The sequence below is a fragment of the Osmerus eperlanus genome, chromosome 23, assembly GCF_963692335.1.
Source record: "Osmerus eperlanus chromosome 23, fOsmEpe2.1, whole genome shotgun sequence".
NCBI lineage: Eukaryota > Metazoa > Chordata > Actinopteri > Osmeriformes > Osmeridae > Osmerus > Osmerus eperlanus.
This window is the reverse complement of record NC_085040.1, coordinates 8,125,177-8,147,056: the sequence shown is the minus strand read 5'-3', so window position 1 is coordinate 8,147,056 and position 21,880 is coordinate 8,125,177. Positions and strand designations below refer to the sequence as shown.

General features: G+C 39.6%; 4 protein-coding genes across 7 annotated transcripts in view; 3 read left to right on the top strand and 1 right to left on the bottom strand.

Annotated features, from left to right (window-relative positions):
* Nucleotides 1-1,468, bottom strand: part of dock11 (dedicator of cytokinesis 11) — a 57,489-nt gene extending 56,021 nt beyond the window's left edge. For 2 of the 4 annotated variants that reach the window (XM_062449572.1, XM_062449573.1), the window contains exon 1: nt 1,278-1,459. In XM_062449572.1, the coding sequence (XP_062305556.1) occupies nt 1,278-1,379 (102 nt within the window). In that variant the 5' untranslated portion in view covers nt 1,380-1,459. Of the gene's footprint in view, nt 1-1,277 lie in introns of all 4 variants that reach the window. The other 2 variants (XM_062449574.1, XM_062449571.1) reach the window with 2 other exon arrangements.
* Nucleotides 1,469-3,230: 1,762 nt separating this feature from the next.
* Nucleotides 3,231-5,924, top strand: LOC134010133 (signal-regulatory protein beta-2-like). The gene is made up of 5 exons (XM_062450001.1): nt 3,231-3,237; nt 3,359-3,718; nt 4,684-5,034; nt 5,545-5,612; nt 5,829-5,924. Exons 1-5 carry the CDS (start codon nt 3,231-3,233, stop codon nt 5,922-5,924), a joined length of 882 nt encoding a protein of 293 aa, XP_062305985.1.
* A 3,467-nt stretch (nt 5,925-9,391) lies between these two features.
* Nucleotides 9,392-10,888, top strand: LOC134009726 (uncharacterized). The gene is made up of 3 exons (XM_062449354.1): nt 9,392-9,456; nt 9,548-9,913; nt 10,255-10,888. Exons 1-3 carry the CDS (start codon nt 9,399-9,401, stop codon nt 10,719-10,721), a joined length of 891 nt encoding a protein of 296 aa, XP_062305338.1. The 5' UTR covers nt 9,392-9,398; the 3' UTR covers nt 10,722-10,888.
* A 4,686-nt stretch (nt 10,889-15,574) lies between these two features.
* Nucleotides 15,575-17,564, top strand: LOC134010132 (uncharacterized). Its single transcript, XM_062450000.1, has 6 exons — nt 15,575-15,617; nt 15,709-16,074; nt 16,422-16,766; nt 16,853-16,981; nt 17,068-17,120; nt 17,313-17,564. Exons 1-6 carry the CDS (start codon nt 15,575-15,577, stop codon nt 17,430-17,432), a joined length of 1,056 nt encoding a protein of 351 aa, XP_062305984.1. The 3' UTR covers nt 17,433-17,564.
* The last annotated feature ends 4,316 nt before the right edge of the window (nt 17,565-21,880 follow it).

Here is a 21,880-nt window from a genome sequence, read left to right as displayed (position 1 = left end):
GTTTGATGTCTGTGTAGAATTGTTTTTTTTCCTATCACAAGATTTGTACATGTTGTTGCGTCAGTACCACCATCATCATCATCATCATCATCATAAGACCGGAAAGGGGGCAGGATGCTGTAGGTACTCAAAAATCCATTACCCATTTTGATTGAGCTAATCGTGGAGGTGTGTGATTTGTATTAATCTCATGATAGCAAACTTTAAGGGAGGGTATAGCTTAGCCGTTATAGCGCTTGACTGCAAATCAAGAGATTTCAGGTTTGTATCCCCTCTGTACTGTGCATTGCTTTAACTGTCTGCTAATTGAGTACATTTTAATTTGTGTGAGATAAGTCTCTGAACAGATATGTTCCTTGTTTGAGGTCACACAATGAATCATGTCTTTCACACAATGCCATAAGCATTTATTTTTAGGAATTTGTCTCCAACAAAACAAATAAATGGGGTCAATACTACGACACACAAACACACAACATAAAGACACACTGGTGAGAATCTGCAAGGACCCCTCTGCAAATGATTAAAAATAGTCTAGGCAAGCTCACTACTCTGAATGCTTCATCAGCATTATCTGTAATTCATCTCAAACCACGTTCAATCTCAGGGTTTCAAGCCAGTGTTGCAAGTTGTTGACACTAGCATAGAATAGAGACAATGGATTTTTCAAATCTCAATATCAATCATTCCTAAATAACCTTAATGGAAAACAGCAGAATGGGACATATCGAGAACACGACCATGCAGAATCTGAGCTGGTCGGCCAACAGGAACATCTTTTATTTCTCAAGCGCACAAAAGACACCAAAGAAGATGATGGCAAGAGTATTGGAATACCATGCCAAATCCTATTGAAACGATGTCACACACAAAAAAGACGCAACTACAGAAAACACTAGCTATACACAATGAAGTTGTGTGGTTTTGATATCACTGAATTTGCATCCATTATACTGGTTTTCTGGATATTAAATAAGTCAAATAGTAGCCGGTGTCATCTTGCACGTGACGTTTGGTAAATTGTGAGTCTGACACGTTTTTGCTTAGCTATAGTAACGACAAACAATATCACCGGTAAAGTATACAAAGTATCCTATACATAATATATTAAATTACACGGGCAGCCTCCGTCTTGTGCAAATTGGCACATATATGTACCGATACCTAGTAAGGCTATCTAATGGACATAATGTCAGGATAAACGCGTTAGCAAGGAACCGTTAGCTACTACCGGGTAATGAGAGATTGAGAATAAAAGGTTCTCCATAGCTACTAACCACGACCACCGATGTCCTCACAGCCTCCGAGACGCTTTGTCTGAGTTCCGCTGCCGTCCCAGGTTTACTCAACCTCTTGGTGAATTTTCGCACCTCGGACATTGTATCTTTCTCTTTAAAACTACCTTTGTCCCGGTGTAAGCATGCCGCGGTACCGAGCAGCAGCGGTTGTGACAGATGCGGGTGGTTGACCAGCGGTTGCGTAGTGAGGCGGGGCAAGTTGGTAACGAGAGGCAGGTTCGAGCATCCCCACTCGCCTCCTCAGCCAGATGCGTTGTCACTCACGAGTCAATCAGTCATCATGGCTGATGAGTACCTGTTTGTCTCGGTAAAAGCCTACTTTCACTAACTGCAAGCCAAAGCACTTCTACACTCTCGATATTAAATAGCCCAGTTGTCCGTTTTTTCAGAGCACTGAAACGGGCGTGAGAGGCGCAGATCCTGACTTTCTTATAAGTAGCTAGCCATATGTACACACGTTTTCTCATGAATTGTGATGTGTAGCCTACTGTGTAAAAGTGGACCTAGGCTAGGCTACTCGTAAATTGGCAATAATAAAAACAATCCATCGTTTTAGACACCCTCAAATATCTGTATTTGAAAATGCTGCACTCTGGTGGAATTCGATGGCAATTGCAACCAAACACATATCTTCTTGGATTGAAACGTCAGGAATGCCTCAGTCGATCAGAAGATCAACGTTCAGTTCAGTGGTTAGAGCATTTGACTGCAGATCAAGAGATAATTTAAATCTTACTCAGTCAGCAGGGAGAGAAGAGAGTCTGGAAAGGTCTTTGACTTTGACTTTGAGGCCACGTTAGCGTCAGATGGTTATCTTAGTTTAAAAACAGCTGCCAACTGTGTTTTTTTGTTTTTGTTAGCTTTTTTTTGTAGAATGTGTGATTGGTGTACAATCCCCTTAAATTGAGTCTAGAGCACACATGAATTACTCGAGCTGTCTTCAACAATAACCACATCAAGCAACCTAATTAAATAAGCAAAATAAACAAAGCCATGTCATTTTTTGTTCATTCAATTTTCTCTGCACATAAATAATATTATTTGTAAATCCAAAATCCCCGGTCAGCAGGTGCTCATCCTGGCCCATGCAGAGTCATCATCTGTGTAGAGACAGGGAAGAATTCATCTGTGGCTGTGTTATTGATGACCAGAACTAAAGTACAGTTATCTGCAACACAGTGACTGAAGTGAAAGATGAGTGGCCCTGAATTACAAAGAGGAGCCACCCATCAGTTTGAATGCAGCTCTGTGTACAGGCAGTCAGCAAGACGAGCTGAGTGGTGAAAGGATGTGGGCTGACAAAAGAATGATGAAAGAAAAGTGGAATTTACCAAACAGAGAAAGACAGAACAAAGCCAATAAAAAACAAACAAACAAAAAACAATTGCTTCCTTTTTTGAAAGAATGACTAATATCATGATTGTGTTGGTGTGAGCTTCGAGACACAAAAGTGACTTTTCAAAGTATATGTATTGCACTTGGTGAGGGGCTATAGAGATGAACTAAACAGATGCAACAGAAGAGAAGTGGGGTGAAAGAGGGTGGCAAATGGAATAAAATACAAAGATATACATTGTTGGAAAGCTAGGAAAGTAAGTTTAACTTAAATCATCGTATCATTGTGTAGCCCAATCAAACCCTTATTTATTGTGATTCATGTAATGAGGTTAACACATTTAAATGTGTTTGTTTTCAATAATTTTCTGATATTCAATAGCATGGTTCAGTTGTGTACCTCCTACTGTACTGTACGGAACTCCTGATACAGTATGCATATGTGTGTTCTCACCACTACCACTTGCAAGGTACAAGCCAAAAGAACAGTCATTAAAATGATCAGCTGCTGGATCATCCTTTTGTTTTACATAAACTTGGGTAAGACATTTTTTAATTGTAATTTATTATATTTTATTATCTTAAGAGAATGCTGGCATGTCCTGTACTGTATTTGGTTTTCATTATTGTACTGTATTGTATTGTACGGCGGTGTAAGTAATTGTATGTGGTGGAACTCATTGTCTGAGCACACTCTTGTTTGTTTCTTTTGTTTGTTTTGACAGTTTGTGCATTTTCTGGTAACTTAATCCAGTCAGATTCTATAATTGTGACCACGTTGGGTGACAGTGTGACCTTCACTTGCCTCTGCCCAAAAAGTTTCATCTCCCTTAAGTGGTTTAAGCAAACTATGGGACAAAAACCCATTTTGATGGTATCCTATTACTCCACAAACGCGACATTTCCTCATGAAAACTTTAACGATGACTTCAAAGTCACCAACCGTATGAGTGTGAAAAAAGAATTGGATAGTTGTAATTTGACTATCTTCAAGACACAGCCTGGAGACTCAGCAACATACTACTGTTCTGCTGTAAGATCAAACACGATTCATTTTGGAAATGGGACTTTTTTAATTCTCAAAGGTAAGTACCCATCCTACCCTTCTTTTACTTGAATTGTTTACAAATTATTCACTTTAAGTGCAACCAGGGCGGACTGGCCATCGGGGATACCGGGGGAATCCACGGTGGGCCGACGGGGTTGGGATGGTCCAAAATACCGGCCCACTTCAATCACCAACCGGCCCTCCCTCTGACATCGCCGGCACCTCCAACTATTTTCCATATTACACAACTTGAACACGTATAACGTATAATATATAATTGCCTTGCCTACTCAACATTTGCGTCACTCGCTAGCAGACGAAGTTGTTTTTGAAAGTGAGAGCATGTCATCGGCACCAAAACGTAAAGGTGGACCTGAAAACCTCAGGGAGAAAAAGAAAATATGTCTGGAGGAACAAATCTGAAACAAATCTCTGATTTATTTGTGAAACCACCGACTAGTGACAGTGATACGACGTTGTGGCGTTGACTTGGCCAGGAGCCAGTATCATTTTATTCCATGTGTCCATCCAGGCAAATTGGTGGATCCAAATGTTATTAAAACATATAATAACATAAAACATATATGATGTAATTTCTTTGTAATCATCCAAAATAATGTTAAGTATGGGTATTTTTGGAAGTAGGCCATTGACTGGTCGATACGTGCGATGCATTGAGTGGGCAACGCGCGGTGTATTGAGTGTGACGCGCTCAGTGGGCCGGTCTGACAGTAACTCCCGGGCCACTTTTTCCCCCCAGTCCGCCCCTGAGTGCAACTGTATCTATACTCGTGTATAATGTGTATAGAGTATCCACACATAATTCAAATTGTGTAATTAATCAATATTCACATTTTGTAGTATTCTGTTAAATATTTAACTAATAACTTGGGGTGATGTACAAGACTCATCAATCATTACTTGTAAATACCAGATAAGTTTTGTTTGTGAAAAGTATGATACAACACTAGCATGCAAGCAAACAATTACATTGCTTTTTAGGTTCAGGTTCCAATACCAAAGAAGTTGTCCAGCAGCCAGTGTCTGAGTCCATCCAGACAGGAGACTCTGTTACTCTGAACTGTACAATACACACTGAGTCCGGTGCAGGAGAACACAGTGTCTATTGGTTCAGACAGGGCTCAGGAGAATCCCGTCCAGGAATCCTTTACACCCATGGAGGCAGGAGTGATCAGTGTGAGAAGAGCCCTGAGGCTGGGTCTCCTACACAGAGCTGTGTCTACAACCTCCCCAAGAGGAACCTCAGCCTCTCTGATGCTGGGACTTACTACTGTGCTGTGGCCTCATGTGGAGAGATACTGTTTGGAAATGGGACCATGCTGGATATTCAAGGTAAACCATGAATACATTTCATCAAATATCTACCAAGTGGATATCTGAATACGCACCATTTCAACACCATTTCAAATCCAAACAATTACAATATTTCCTAATTCTGAATAAAAAGAAAAATATTCTTTGTATGCCTTTCAAGTTTCAGATGTACCAGATGGTCAGAATCATCCTTTTCTCTTCATACTATTTTGCCTGATGACAACCGTTTCGATAATGAGTGTGACTGTCAACATTATTGTTTGTTGGAAAATGAAGAGGACACGTTGTGACGTCTGCAAAGGTGTCTTTACTATGACGGATTACCAGTGTACTCCTCTAACATTTAAGAAGGACTATAGAGCTATTTCACACTTAGTTTTCACAATATGCCCATTTTGCTGAACAACATTAAATAGTTCCTCACTGGGAACTGGCTTAAAGTACAGTCTAAGTACAGTATGGCAGACTCTAAAATGTTAAAAGTTCGAATAATTCTGAAAGTGTTTTCTCATGTGTTCATACTCTAAGAGGGGCCAGACACGTCCGATTGCCAAACAGAGTACAGGACTGCCTCTGTCAGCAGAGCAAATGAACAGGTTAGTTTAGAGGAAACATTCCTGATTAAAAAATTGGTACAGTACTTTCACTGCATAGGTGATTTAGTTTCTGTATATCTATTTTGGTGTACTTTTGTATTCAATTTAACAACTCACCAATCTTGTGTAATTGTGAGTAGTGACAAATAACTCAAAAACAAATTGATAGCATATTGTAACAAATCGCTGTCATTATTCTGTGTTACTTTTCCCCAGGTCAGTGATGATGTTAACCTGAACTATTCCACTTTAAAGTTCACTGACAAGAAGAAAACCAAGCCCAGGAGACAGAGACAACACAGTCTACACTGAAGTGAAGTATTAAATAGAAGGCAGTGGCAGCTAATTAGAAACTTATTCTACAAATATTTTGCTTGGACATAAAACCTAAACCAGTTTTAGTCTGTCTAATCAGGTAATGTACCATTATGTTGCTTTAGGATAGGATTAGGTTGAAGTAGTATCAATAGATGTTATTGTTGTATTCATGTGATATTACATTTTGCTTTATAGAGTGTATTACCCTTGAGCTTTTACAATAATTGTGTTTTTTAATATTTAGCTATTTTGTTGTTGCTTTAAACATTATACAATGATCCAAAATATTGGTACAATATAAATTGCCACTCTATGTAAATGACCTTTTAAACCTTATGATCATAAGGGTTTCATGAAGCATTTGTGCAACCTATTCCTGGTTGTGATCATTAAAATCTGTAAGTTACATTGATTTCTGTAACTGTTAGAATTGAATTCAAACTTTACAAACAAGCGTACACCTGTTATCCCCAATGAATATTTGTATTGTTATTTAAGTAATTTACAATAAGTATTACATTACCTGGACTATCACAATGCACATCCTGTTGCCAGTGGGTGCAGCTCTTCTGTGTTAGAATAGGCCTATCTTCCTGGAGGAAACCAATCACGAGACACAACAGTTACAAAGCCAATGGTGTATCATGTTGTAGTACTGCAGGTAATCTTGATGTTGGCTACAAAAGTCAGTCAGTATCAGTCATCTTGCATTATATAAACAAACTGACGTCCTGGAACATCTACTCATATCAAACTGTTATCAAACAAATTATCACACATATGCCAGCAGCAACCTTCATGATGAGTAAAGGACAACCCTCATTTTGATGTGAAAATCAAAACAGAAATGTTTGAAATTAATCTAAAACATTCATCCAACTAATTCAGTGATGTATTTCTGTGGACGATATGGACAATCTGTGGACAATGCGATTAAAGATGATAATTTAAGACGATAAAGTATCGCTTCCAATGTTCAAAGGTGAGATTTGTATTAAGATGATTGTGTATCAGTGAACCAAAGTTAGTTAAGAATCTAATTAAGTGTATTAAACCTTTTCCATGACAGCATTTAAACAATTATAATTATTCCAGTACAGCCAGGAGTATTTAACCCTGAACTGTTTAACCCTCGTGCTGCCTTCGGGTCACATGACCCAAAGGTTCATAACGAACCATCGTTGTTTTTACCCAATTTTACCCAATACAAAAACAAATACAAATAATTTTCTTTTAACCATTCCAATGTGGGGGGTCTGAGACAGCCCGACAGTTAAAAGAAAATGCTTCACTTTGTTTTTGTATGAGGTAAATTTGTCACAATACGACGGTGGGTCACAATGACTGATGGGTCAGAATGACCCGAAGATAACACAAGGGTTAATACACACAGACATGTGCATAAGAACATACTGTCTACTGGTTCAGATATGGTTTAGGGTAAGTCTATCCTGGAATCATTAAACCCATGGAAGTAGGAGTTCTCCGTGTGAGGGGAGGCTGGGTCTCCTATACAGAGCTGTCTACCCCAAGAGGAGGTTCATGATGTTGTCTTCTTGTGATATTTATAGCTGTATCCTGTATCAACCTCAGAGTGACTTTGCAGTGTGCTTACAGAAAAAGACAACAGTTTCACAGTCAGACCCCTAGCTAAGGCCACCCCTGTCTGTAGACAGGAAACGTCCTTCAAACCGTTGGTGCAGCAGGCCCACAAACACACAAGCCACCAAGAAAACACCTTTTACATTTTCCATGAAGAGGACAGACATGACGTGTTCAAATTCAGTTTATTTTTGGTCTAGAGCTTAGTGGCACATACTGTAGTAAGATACGAAACACTGACATGCCAAGTCAGACATTGACCATGACATGAAGATGTGTAACTCATCTCTCAGTCAGGAGCGGAACACCCGAACAATACAGTTATAGTCTACATAAGTAAAAGTGCTTAAAAACCTATTGTTAAACTCTCCTACAAAATGTTTTCAAACGTGTCTTGTCTCTTGAGTATTGCAGTCTGCTGCATAAGTAATAAGGTTATCTAGACAGTATGGCCTCTTGCACATACTGTAGGACCCTCCTACTTTGTTTCTGTTCCTTTCACTCTGTTTTTTTATCTGACCCTGTTTCACTCTCTATCTGTCGCGTCACAGCAAAGCTCCTTTTTTATTTATCCATAGGTTTCTGATCTATGTCACTAATGCTAATTTTTCTTCATCCAGCATGTTTTGTTCAAGACAACAGACCTTGGTGGCTAAATTATGTTAATGTCTTAAGATTCATCTTATACATTGTCAGGCATGGTCAGGGTTGGACAACATGCTCAGAGTTGTAGCCAAGTTAACGTGGTGGATGCATGATGGAGACCAGATACTGTATCTCACATTATACATGATCTCTATGGAGACAGGAACTCCCTGTGTTTCATGTAGTTCAGCTCCACCTCAAGATGGAAAGTGTCACATAGGTCACCTGACAAAGGTGCATGAGCTGTGCTGGCATCAGTGTGAAGATGTGTGTGCATGGGTATCAATACAGACTTTACCTGCAGAGAATGAACAGATACTAATGTTGTAAATGAATAAAGACATTTCTCATCTAGTGCTACCTGTTCATAGGGTCAGATGCTCTCCACTTTTATTTTGTTTTCTGTGGTGGTCTGTAAGTACAGTGCCTTCTCACATACAACCCTTTTACCTTCTCATTCTCTCCCTCTCTTTTTGTCTCACTCTGCGTTGCTCGTTAACTCCGATTGTGGTTTTCTGCAGGATGCATGCTACTGGTCTGGTATTCTCACATTCAGTACTTGGGTGCAAGACTTTAATGGTCTTAAGTCACTCGCTATGTTGGGGACATATGAACACTAAGTATGAAATTACCATTTTGAATCTAATCTGCAAAACCTTACCCTCTCTGACACTGGGACTACAAGTACTGGGCTGTTGTCTCTCCCTCGTCCCCTGTAAGGACAGACTGTGTGGATATGGAACCATGCTGGACATTGACAATGTCTGCTCTCTGTTTCTCTCTTTCTCTCAGTAAATAGTAATGCACGGACATAATCCATGTTTCTATGGAAAACTGTTGAATCAAATCAGATGGATTTTGGCTTCTGTAAAGTACATCAAAATATATCAGCTATCCTTAAGTTAACAGTACGATTGTAATTGTAAATTGTCTTACTAAAGAGTATCTAGTTCTTCAGTCAATTGATTAGGCCCATCTGCACTATTTGCGTGGTTCTCTTTACTGAACCAATGAGCAAAAACACAATGGTTTATCCATAAGTGTGTAATGCCATTCAGTATATACTACGTAGATGTAATGCAAGCCAATAATACAATGCAGCCTGAATAGGGTGTCACCCAAAGCTAGAACAGTCATCTTAGCCAATCAAACACAACCTCACTTCTGAAGAGTTTGATGCGTACATAAACTTTTCCATTAGGTCAAGACACAGATGTAAAGATGAGACCTTCAAAGATGGTCACGCTGGGTTTGGTAGTTCTACTTCTCTGGGAATGTGGTAAGTTCAAATGGACATAGTCATTTATACACATCCTTTGTATAGAATATGATGGATTTTTGGTTATCACAATGTTTTCTCATCGTTGCAGTTCATGTGGTAGAGGGGACACAGTCTTCATCCATACGTCTGGACAGTCATCTTAAGTCTGTCGATGTTGGAGACACGGTGACTCTGCAGTGCTTCTACCAAGTCACTATGTCAATCCACCTTTCTTGGTACCGACAAACCCTAGGAGATAAACCCCAGCTTGTATCTACCATGTCGAAGTCTGGACAACAATCTAGACTGCACAATAAGTTTGAGGACAATCCTCGCTTCTCTGTACACGGTGGTGAAGGACTAAATCACCTGAACATCTCAGATGTCCAACCTTCAGATTCAGCTATGTACTTCTGTTGTGAATCCTTCCCAAATAAGGTGGAATTTGCTGATGGTGTCTTCCTTAATGTAAAAGGTATGGTTCAAAACGAACTAAACAAATCCATCTAATTTCAGGTTTATTATATGATATTATTATCCATTATCTAGCTTCAAATAATGGAACCGATTAGAATCCTAGGTATTTTAGCTGAGCATAACGTTCTAGTTTCTGAATCTTTAACAGATAACAGATTATGAAACAGAATTATTGTGCATCCGTGAGTGTGTGAGTCACACAAACTAGGAGAATCTGTGACTAACTTGGAGAGACATATAAGACGGTGATCTTTTTCGTTGTAAATTCCGGTGATTTTTGTTTTGGAAAAGTATTATACACAAAATTCTGCACAAGATAATGTGACAAAATGTTTTAAGGTCCAGGTTCCAATACCAACGAAGTTGTCCAGCAGCCAGTGTCTGATTCCATCCAGCCAGGAGACTCTGTAATTCTGAACTGCACAATACCCACTGAGACCTGTCCTGGAGAACACAGTGTCTATTGGTTCAGACATGGCTCAGGAGAATCCCATCCAGGAATCCTTTACACCCATGGAGGCAGGAGTGATCAGTGTGAGAAGAGCCCTGAGGCTGGGTCTCCTACACAGAGCTGTGTCTACAACCTCCCCAAGAGGAACCTCAGCCTCTCTGATGCTGGGACTTACTACTGTGCTGTGGCCTCATGTGGGGAGATACTGTTTGGAAATGGGACCAAGCTGGATATAAAGTCACGTGGTGAAGACCAGATGAGAATCCTGGTGCTTCTCTCCTTCATGAGAACTGGAGTTCTCTTCTGCTGTCTGTTCATCGTTATCATCTTCTGTTTCATAAAGAAATCCAGCTAAGGGTGATATCCATCTCTCTGAGCTGTACTTTGTCATGTATGTCTTACTTATGTAATTCTTATCTTAATTGATTTGCAGTGTGTATAACATTTTATGTCTGAGAATCTTTCCCCAAAAAGCATTTTTGTAGATTTTTGGGGGATTGGTTCCATAGAACCTCAGCTGGCTTATCTGTACTGGATGTTTTTTCCTATTTTAAATAAAGCTGTAGACTAATGTAAGAAAAAGCTGTGTGTTTTTCAACGTGAGGGCCATGAAAGAGATGTAAGGTGAGAGCTGAAATATATTACTACAGTGTAACATAGCCATTACTCCCCTTAACCTGTCCACAAACGTAGTAAATACAAATACAAAACATGTTTAATTGCTTAATGTTATAAGTAATAAAACTCCTGTGTCACAAAGGTTAATTGACTCTAGAAAAAAAAACATACTGTGAAATTGACAAAGTAGTCATAGCAGTAGCACAGTAACAACTTGTCACACTATAGAAACTCTACAGACATTTTACAGCCTGAAGCTGATATATATTGTTGCTCACTGTTATCCTGCTGCCTGTCAGTTTGTGGGAAAATCATTCCACAAACACAAACAGGCATGTTATTATAAATACATAGACATGTATTTGAGTTATTTAAGGGGCCGTAGATTTTCAATAGACAGAAAAATGACGGTTCCACACCTCAAAGGAAGTCATTGAGGTTCAGATCTGTAGCTAGCTACACTTGCAGTACAAGATTTTTCCACTGATGGAAACCAAGTGCTAATAGTTGACCGACAGCTCTTGATGCACTAAACTTGTCTGAGCTGCTCTACAAGAGTGTAGAGCAGCTCAGAGTGTTACAAAAATATAGAGGCCTACTTCAACAAAAGTATTTGCTGAAAATCTCCAAAGATATCACCAAAGATAAACAGCTTTAGTGAGAGTCAAACTGTTCTCATCCAAGTAATGTAAAGACGGTTATTGAGATAACTCCAGCATCATCCCCCCCCCCCTTTTTATATATATTTTATTTTATTTTTAAAGGGGTCATTTACTGATTTCATAGGCTATTTCACACTGTTCCTTAAGGTCTCCGAAAGGGTATGTAACTTTGGTCGGGCTGAAAATGGCCTGGGTGCTGTTGTATGCGCCCTAATACACCCTGGGAAATAGCCCTGGGAAAAAACAAAAGTTTTTCTCCCTTTTATGGTATGCTCATGAATATATAGATAAGCTGCGTGCTGATTGGTTGGTTTACAACGAGTGAAGCTGCAGAGCAAAGACGCAACACGGCCAACAGCACTCACTGAAACAACAAAGGTGGAGACTTGAAATAAAAACTTACAAATACATCTATTGTGTCTACCCAACACTGTTTTCAACAGATTGACTAGATATCAATTGAAATGTTAACGTTAGTTGTATCCACTTCTGTTGTCAAAGCAAAGGGGATCGACTCAGGTGGATAACGTTAGCACCACATCTTAGCAAACAAACTATCGTGATTCAACTCAGCTTCAGTTAGCTATAGCTATCTTGCTGAAAAATAGATCTGGACAAACATGCATCGTGAATTGTAGATTTACATGACAACACGGGTTATTTATTTGAATGAAACACAGTCAGGAACATGAAATAACGTTAGCCCCATTGCCAATAAACTAAATCATCACACAGTCTACCTATGCTAGATACAGGCAGGATATGTTAGCATTGCTAATAACTGTTAGCGACAACATCATACTACAGCTTGCAGTTGTGATGAACATAAGGTCGGAACAGCACCTCTTTTCAGCAACAGCTTCATAGCAAATCCTGCTTTACATTGTCCCAGGTTTTCAAAACTGTCCACAGTGAAATGGTTCGAGCAAATGTGTAATTGAAGGTCGAACTGCACAGGGATCTTTTCATAGACAAACATCACAGCACGTTGAGTGTTTGGTTCCTTGGAAAGACTGAAAAGTGTCAGCATTCCCTGTACAGCCTGGAACACTGCATTTACGACCGTAGTCCATTTTCAATATCCTTGAACAACGTTCTTCTTTGTAACTCCGTGGAAGTAGGCTACACAGCAGTGCGTGACAAAGTTACAGACCAGAGCCAAAAAAGGTGGAGCCCCCATTGTGACGTCACAACGGGGGATTATTTGAAACCTACTGTTTTACAGCAGCAGTTTCAAATTGTGAGATTTGCATAGGAAAGAGGTGTCAATGGACTTTGAGGTTCACTGTATGTCCATTTTACCCACCGAACGGTCGTTGTTTAATTAACTATGACTATGATTTAACTCCTCCAGCCTTACACCCCCACCCGCCACCTACGGTCTTCTTCTGACAACCGTCTGGTGGTCCCACCGCTCAAGAGCGCCCGGTCCCAACACGAGCTCTTCTCCTGTCTGGCCCCCCAATGGTGGAATCAACTCCCCACCTCCATCAGGGACACTGACTGTCTCCCCACCTTCAAGAAAAGGATTAAGACGCACTTGTTCCGGGAGTACAACAGCACTTAGGAATGATTGGCTGGACCTGATGTTAGTTTCATCCAGGATCACAATGTCTCTTATTGAGAGACTTGTTGCTTTTGTTGGTTTGTTGTAACTGTCTTTAAAATATTGTACTCGCCGTGAAATATATTATTGTTGCTTGCTTTGTTCCACAGGTACACTCTTGCACTTTTGAGGTTCTTGCTGTTTAATTGTAACTTGTCTAACTACATGCTCTTATTGTTCTTCCCTTTGGGACTTATTTGTTTTTCACAATGTATGCATCATGTTTGTCTACCCGCAATGTTTGGGACTATCTCGTTGTTATGATCAGTGACCTATGCACTTTTGTAAAACTCTCTCTTGGAAGTCGCTTTGGATAAAAGGGTCTGCTAAATGCATAAATGTAATGTAAATGTAATGTCTACCCAAGAGGAGGTTCATGATGTTGTCTTTTTATGATATTTATAGCTGTATCCTGTATCAACCTCAGAGTGACTTTGCGGTGTGCTTACAGAAAAAGACAACAGTTTCACAGTCAGACCCCTAGCTAAGGCCACCCCTGTCTGTAGACAGGAAACTTCCTTCAAACCGTTGGTGCAGCAGGCCCACAAACACACAAGCCACCAAGAAAACACCTTTTACAGAAGCACCTTTTATTTTCCATGATGAGGACAGACATGACATGTTCAAATTCAGTTTATTTTTGGTCAAGACCTTAGTGGCACATACTGTAGTAAGATATGAAACACTGACATGCCAAGTCAGATATTGACCATGACATGAAGATGTGTAACTCATCTCTAAGTCAGGAGCGGAACACCCGAACAATACAGTTATAGTCTACATAACTAAAAGTGCTTAAAAACCTATTATTAAACTCTCCTACAAAATGTTTTCAAAAGTGTCTTGTCTCTTGAGTATTGCAGTCTGCTGCATAAGTAATAAGGTTATCTAGACAGTATGGCCTCTTGCACATACTGTAGGACCCTCCTACGAGTGAAAGGAACAGAAACCTTTCACTTTTTATCTGACCCTGTTTCACTCTCTATCTGTCGCGTCACAGCAAAGCTCCTTTTTAATTTATCCATAAGTTTCTGATCGATGTCACTAATGCAAATTTTTCATCTAGCATGTTTTGTTCCAGACAACAGACCTTGGTGGCTAAATTATGTTAACGTCTTAAGATTCATCTTATACATTGTCAGGGATGGTCAGGGTTGGACAACATGCTCAGAGTTGTAGCCAAGTTGACTTGGTGGATGCATGATGGAGACCAGATACTGTATCTCACATTATACATGATCTCTATGGAGACAGGAAGTCCCTGTGTTTCATGTAGTTCAGCTCCACCTCAAGATGGAACATGTCACATAGGTCACCTGACAAAGGTGCATTAGCTGTGCTGGCATCAGTGTGAAGATGTGTGTGCATGGGTATCAATACAGACTTTACCTGCAGAGAATGAACAGATACTAATGTTGTAAATGAATAAAGACATTTCTCATCTAGTACTACCTGTTCATAGGGTCAGATGCTCTCCACTTTTATTTTGTTTTCTGTGGTGGTCTGTAAGTACAGTGCCTTCTCACATACGACCCTTTTACCTTCTCATTATCTCCCTCTCTTTCTCTCTCACTCTGCGTTGCTCGTTAACTCTGATTGTGGTTTTCTGCAGGATGCATGCTACTGGTCTGGTATTCTCACATTCAGTACTTGGGTGCAACACTTTAATGGTCTTAAATCACTCGCTATGTTGGGGACATATGAACACTAAGTATGAAATTACCATTTTGAATCTAATCTGCAAAAATGTATCCTCTCTGGCACTGGGACTACAGTACTGGGCTGTTGTCTCTGCCTCGTCCACTGTAAGGACAGACTGTGTGGATATGGAACCATGCTGGACATTGACAATGTCTGCTCTCTGTTTCTCTCTTTCTCTAAGTAAATAGTAATGGCACGGTCATAATCCATGTTTCTATGGAAAACTGTTGAATCAAATCAGATGGATTTTGGCTTCTGTAAAGTACATCAAAATATATCAGCTATCCTTAAGTTAACAGTACGAAAAAAGAGTAAATTGTCTTACTAGAGAGTATCTAGTTCTTCAGTCAATTGATTAGGTCCATCTGCACTATTTGCGTGGTTCTCTTTACTGAACCAATGAGCAAAAACACAATGGTTTATCCATAAGTGTGTAATGCCATTCAGTATATACTACGTAGATGTAATGAAAGGCAATAAGACAATGCAGCCTGAATAGGGTGTCACCCAAAGCTAGAACATCTTAGCCAATCAAACACAACCTCACTTCTGAAGAGTTTGATGCGTACATAAACGTTTCCATTAAGTCAAGACACAGATTTAAAGATGAGACCTTCAAAGATGGTCACGCTGGGTTTAGTAGTTCTACTTCTCTGGGAATGCGGTAAGTTCAAATGGACATAGTCATTTATACACATCATTTGTATAGAATATGATGGATTTTTGGTTATCACAATGTTTTCTCATCGTTGCAGTTCATGTGGTAGAGGGGACACAGTCTTCATCCATACGTCTGGACAGTCATCTTAAGTCTGTCAATGTTGGAGACACGGTGACTCTGCAGTGCTTCTACCAAGTCACTATGTCAATCCACCTTTCTTGGTACCGACAAACCCTAGGAGATAAACCCCAGCTTGTATCTACCATGTCGAAGTCTGGACAACAATCTAGCCTGCACAATAAGTTTGAGGACAGTCCTCGCTTCTCTGTACAAGCTGGTGAAGGACTAAATCACCTGAGGATCTCAAATGTCCAACCTTCAGATTCAGCTATGTACTTCTGTTGTGAATCCTTCGCAGATAAGGTGGAATTTGCTGATGGTGTCTTCCTTAATGTAAAAGGTATGGTTCAAAACGAACTAAACAAATCGATCTAATTTCAGGTTTATTATATGACATTATTATCCATTATATAGCTTCAAATAATGGAACAGATTAGAATCCTAGGTAATTTAGCTGAGCATAACGCTCTAGTTTCTGAATCTTTAACAGATAACAGATTATGAAACAGAATTATTGTGCATCCGTGAGTGTGTGAGTCACACAAACTAGGAGAATCTGTGACTAAGTTGGAGAGACATATGAGACAGTGATCTTTTTCGTTGTAAATTCCTGTGAATTGTGTTTTGGAAAAGTATTATAGACAAAATTCTGCACAAGATAATGTGACAACATGTTTTAAGGTCCAGGTTCCAATACCAACAAAGTTGTCCAGCAGCCAGTGTCTGATTCCATCCAGCCAGGAGACTCTGTAACTCTAAACTGTACAATACCCACTGAGACCTGTGCAGGAGAACACAGTGTCTATTGGTTCAGACATGGCTCAGGAGAATCCCATCCAGGAATCCTTTACACCCATGGAGGCAGGAGTGTTCAGTGTGAGAAGAGCCCTGAGGCTGGGTCTCCTACACAGAGCTGTGTCTACAACCTCCCCAAGAGGAACCTCAGCCTCTCTGATGCTGGGACTTACTACTGTGCTGTGGCCTCATGTGGGGAGATACTGTTTGGAAATGGGACCATGCTGAACATTGAAGGTGAGAAATTATATTTCAAAACCATTTTAAATGCAAGTAGAAATGAATAAAAAACGTATTTGTAAATGTATTTTTTGTCTCTTTAGAGAGCATTCCAGATTTGCTTCTCCTTGTGTACTTCTTGGGTGCAACATTGGGAATCTTGTTCATGCTGATCGTCGTGTTGACCTACTTTGTGTTTAAAATAAGCAGGAAATACTGTCCTCACTGCAGAGGTAGGTGATGCTAATGTAAAGGCAACCAGTGAACCCTACTAACGCAGGACAAATAATGTTAACTTCTTACCACTCTGCACCCTTAGTTTCTAGATCAGTCTCTCAGACAACACGTTCAATCTCTCCTGAATACAGAGAGGTATGTTTTTTCTTCAGCAATTTTTCAGTGATGCAATGAAATAGCCTTAAGTTTACATGAACTATACAACTACCACGGTTACAAATTCTGTGTTTGACAATGAGCAAGATAGAAAATGAGAACAGCTAAAAATTAACTCAAGTACAGTACACTATCTGACAAGTAACTCAAAAACCCTTTTTCTTTTGCTAGGGCCAAGATGCAGAAAACCTCCATTACGCTGCTCTGAATCTGAAGAAGAAGAAAACCAAACCCAGAAGAGAGAGAGAGAACGTGGAGAGAGACACAGTGTACTCTGGTGTTAGAGATTAAAGCTGGGAGAGGAAAGCTGCTCTGATAAGTTAATCGAGCCATAGATGCACACACAAACCCTCACATTCATGGCATTTTAGTATGATGCACTCTATGCCTCGTTCTGCTCAAACACCATTCTGATCTGTGTGATTATTTGACATTTACATTTAAAAACTAGCTTGCATGAGTGAATTGGCTCGGTTATTTTCAATGAATTAATTAGGTAATTTGGAGGAGATAATATCTATCGAAAGACCTAAGCGATGACATGCATCTGAACAGCTCCGTTTTTCTCTCTCTTAATTTTTTCCCCCTCACTTGTCCTTACGTAGTTATTGGTTCTCACAGTGGGTACATAGGCTAAAATACAGAAGTGGCATTCCATTCCACATTGAAAGTTCACTTAAAAATAATTGTCTGCAAGATTTAAGAATAGGCAATCCTAGCCTATAGTCTTCTGTATTATTTAACCATCCATTTTAGTGCTCACAAAAACTTCAATACATTTATCAAATCCTGAACTTTTTCTATGAATTCTATAACCCAAGAGAATCTTTTGTAGAACTGTGTAATAGTATCTTACAAAGGTCAATGGTCAAAAGTTAAGCAAATAACAAACATTGCCACTTTGTCAAAGAATTAGGAAAAATATGTGTGAATATTGCACCTTCCTTAAGAATTTGCCTCACCTCTTTGTTTTGGAAAAGCTGAGTAACATTGAGATTGTGTTGATGTGATGTTAGCTTGTGAGGCTGTTTCACTTTTGCTTCTTCTTGGTCAAGGAATTAAGAGGTAAACTCGACAGATGCAATATAAGCGGTGTAGATGTCTGACTACACAGTTCCATGCAGGGGAGTAGGTTGTTTTCAAATGTGGGTGGGACAACTTTTTTTAAACATTGATGATACAAAACAATGATAATGAAACTTACACCCTTGCTTCTGTGTGTTTTGGGCAAAGCCAAGTATGTTGTCAAACTTTTAACCATGTCTTTAGTTTAAATATAGCTTTACATTTCCTGTATATTTTGCTGTTCAGTAAATAATTATTTAATGCAATAGTAATAAAAACAGTGACAGGCTACCAATCTCCATTTAAACAACCTTTTGTTGGATTACTGAGTGATTCATGGGAAGGCACGATATTGCCCGGATAGCCAATAGCATTACTCAGTTCAGTGCCCCCTCCTACTTATTGCAGACAATCTTATTTAAATGTGTCTGGGTGTGCCCACTTCCTTGTTAAATACAGAGTTAACTGACATTGAAATTATTCTGTTTGGGCTCATCTTTTTGTTTTACATTAAATCAGGTAGGACAATAAAACATTTGAGTGTTGTCACTTCATTGTTGTCTTTTGGAATCTATTAATTTGCATGATCATGGGCATTCTGACATTTCTTTGAATATTTAATGTTAACTATGGATTCATTTAAGTAAATATTTTTTTTTAAATCTGAAAGTCGTGTTTTCTTTTAACCTTGGCAGTTTGTACATTGAACGAGGACGTCTTTGTGGAACCAGATCATGTCATGGTGGTCAGGGAGGGAGAAAGTGTTAATCTAGCTTGCGTCCATACCTATATTAAGGGTGTTCTGTGGTTCAAGCAGATTATTGGACAGAAGCCAGTTCTCATTGTTACATTGTATCCACATTCCTTTATATTTATCATCAAAGATCTGACACCTGATACTAAACATCTTAATGTGAGAAGAGGAGTCAATAGTTGTAATCTCAGACTCAGCTAGAGGATTCAGCCACTTACCACTGTGCACCTCAATCCATTGGCATCACATTTAGAGATGGAAATCTTCTAATTGTTAAAGGTAAAGACAAATGTAATCTTTAATAATAAATGCACAAAAGATTGTTCCATATTTTTGTACAAAAGCTCATAGAGGTCACATACGTATCTCATATTTGAGAGAGATTTACAGAGCTGTGTCTACAACCTCCCCAGCATTTAATAAATAATAATAACTCCAGTCCAGCCAGGAGTCTGTATCTCTGAACTGTTCCATACACTCTGAGACCTGTGCAAGAGAACATACTGTCTACTGGTTCGGATATGGTTTAGGGGAAGTCTATCCAGGAATCATTAAACCCATGGAAGTAGGAGTTGTCCGTGTGAGGGGAGGCTGGGTCTCCTATACAGAGCTGTCTACCCCAAGAGGAGGTTCATGATGCTGTCTTCCTATGGTATTTATATCTGTATCCTGTATCAACCTCACAGTGACTTTGCTGTGTGCTTTCAGAAAAAGACAAATGTTTCACATTCACCCGAGCAAAGGCCACCCCTCTCTTTAGACAGCAGGCTTCCTTCAAACTGTTGGTGCAGCAAGCCAACAAACACACAAGCCACAAAGAAAACAACTTTTACAGAAGCACCTTTTATTTTCCATCAAGAGGACGGACATGACGTGTTTAACTTCAGTTTATTTTTGGTCTAGAGCTTAGTGGCACATACTGTAGTAAGATACGAAACACTGACATACCAAGTCAGACGATGTACCTTGACATGAAGATATGTAACTCGAGTCATCTCTCAGTCAGGATCAGAACACTCAAACAATACAGTTATAACCTACATAAGTAAATATGCTTAAAGGGTCATTGATTGCAGAACCAAATTTACCTTGTCACAGTTGAATAACGACAGTTCAGTGGGTAAAATCGACATACAGTGAACCCCAAAGTCCATTGACACCTCTTTCCTATGCAAATCTCACAATAAAAAGGCTCCACCTTTTTTGGCTCTGGTCTGTACCTTTGTCACGCCCCAAAATTTGCTGCGCGCTGTTCTGTGTATTTCCACAGAATTACAAAGAAGAACGTTTTTCTAGCATATTGAAAATGGTAAATGCAGTGTTCCAGGCTGTACAGGGAATGCTGACACTTTTCAGAGTCTTCCTAAGGAACCAAACACTCGACGGGCTGTGATGTTTGTCTATGAGAAGATTTCTGTGCAGTTCGACCCTCAATTACACATTTGCTTTGTTTACAACCTCCCCAAGAGGAACCTCAGCCTCTCTGATGCTGGGACTTATTACTGTGCTGTGGCCTCATGTGGGGAGATGCTGTTTGGAAATGGGACCATGCTGGACATTGAAGGTCAGAAATTACTTTTCAAAACTATTTTAAATGCAAACAGAAATGTACAACTTTTGTGTAACATTTTCTTTTTGTCTCTTCAGAGAGCATGCCAGATCTGCTTCTCCTTGTGTACTTCTTGGGTGCAGCATTAGGAATCTTGTTCATGCTGATCGTTGTGTTGACCTGCTTTGTGTTTAAAATAAACAGGAAACAATGTCCTCCTCACTGCAGAGGTAGGTGATGCTAATATTAAAGCAACCAGTGAACCTTTCTCTGTATAGTATGTCCTTATTTTTACTTCAGAGTTTCAAGCATTTGAGTAACTACTAACGCAGGACAAATAATGTTAACTTCTAACCACTCTGCACCCTTAGTTTCTGGATCAGTCTCTCAGACAACACGTTCAATCTCTCCTGAATACAGAGGTATGTATTTTTTCCAGCAATTTTGAAGTGATGCTTCAACTAAACTAGACCACTAGCCAGGGTTACAAATTCTGTGTTTGACAATGAGCAAGATAGAAAATGAGAACAGCTAAAAAGTAACACAAGTACAGTACACTATCTGACAGGTAACTCAAAATAACCTTTTCCACTGCTTGGGCCAAGACGCTGCTCTGAATCTGAAGAAGAAGAAATCCAAGCCCAGAAGAGAGAGATAACGTGGAGAAAGACACAGTGTACTCTGGTCATAGAGAATAGGCAGAATAAAAGTTTATTCCGAATAATATCGAGTGTGATGTACTCTTGTCCTAAATTATTTTAATTATTAAGGCTTTTTATTAAAGTCAATCATACTGTACTGCCAGGAATCTGTGTGTGTCTGTGGCTCAATTATCTCAGAAAACGGGCATTGTGGGAAGTAAAAATTGGGCAGGTGTATTGCTCAGGACCCAAGAACGTGCAGTGAAGCAGGTGAATTTGTGTAGAAGCAAGTTAATAAACTTAGTTGAAAATGTTAAAACTGCAGTTTGTCAGCCCTCAGGGATCCCCTAATGGGGACTGGCCTGCCTTGGCTGTTCAAAAGCTGAGCCTTTTATGACACCTCAAATGTTCTATATATTTGTCACATTCAAACAACCGCTTCACTGCAACCTCTTGGATCCCGAGCTAAACACCCTCTGAATTTCAACTATACACAGTGCCCGGTTTGTGAGATAATTAATCCACAGACACACAAACACACATACATTCCTGGCATTATAGCATGATACACTCTGTACCTCGTCCTACTCAAACACCATTCTGATCTGTGTGATTATTCGACATTTACATTTAAAAGCTAGCTTGCATTGGTGAATTGCCTTGGTTTTTAAAAACAAATTCATTAGGTCATTTGGAGGAGATAACTCTTTCGGACGACATAAGCAGATTC

What these genes read in the sequence shown, in the direction of transcription:
- LOC134010132 (XM_062450000.1), top strand. Translation starts at nt 15,575, where the DNA reads ATGGTCACGCTGGGTTTAGTAGTTCTACTTCTCTGGGAATGCG. An exon ending in ATACTGTCCTCACTGCAGAG is followed by an intron (nt 16,982 to 17,067) that starts GTAGGTGATGCT and finishes CTGCACCCTTAG; the next exon opens with TTTCTAGATCAGTCTCTCAG. An exon ending in TCTCTCCTGAATACAGAGAG is followed by an intron (nt 17,121 to 17,312) that starts GTATGTTTTTTC and finishes TTCTTTTGCTAG; the next exon opens with GGCCAAGATGCAGAAAACCT.
- LOC134009726 (XM_062449354.1), top strand. Translation starts at nt 9,399, where the DNA reads ATGAGACCTTCAAAGATGGTCACGCTGGGTTTGGTAGTTCTACTTCTC. An exon ending in TCTACTTCTCTGGGAATGTG is followed by an intron (nt 9,457 to 9,547) that starts GTAAGTTCAAAT and finishes TCATCGTTGCAG; the next exon opens with TTCATGTGGTAGAGGGGACA. An exon ending in TGTCTTCCTTAATGTAAAAG is followed by an intron (nt 9,914 to 10,254) that starts GTATGGTTCAAA and finishes AAATGTTTTAAG; the next exon opens with GTCCAGGTTCCAATACCAAC.
- LOC134010133 (XM_062450001.1), top strand. An exon ending in GACCATGCTGGATATTCAAG is followed by an intron (nt 5,035 to 5,544) that starts GTAAACCATGAA and finishes TCATACTCTAAG; the next exon opens with AGGGGCCAGACACGTCCGAT. An exon ending in TCAGCAGAGCAAATGAACAG is followed by an intron (nt 5,613 to 5,828) that starts GTTAGTTTAGAG and finishes ACTTTTCCCCAG; the next exon opens with GTCAGTGATGATGTTAACCT.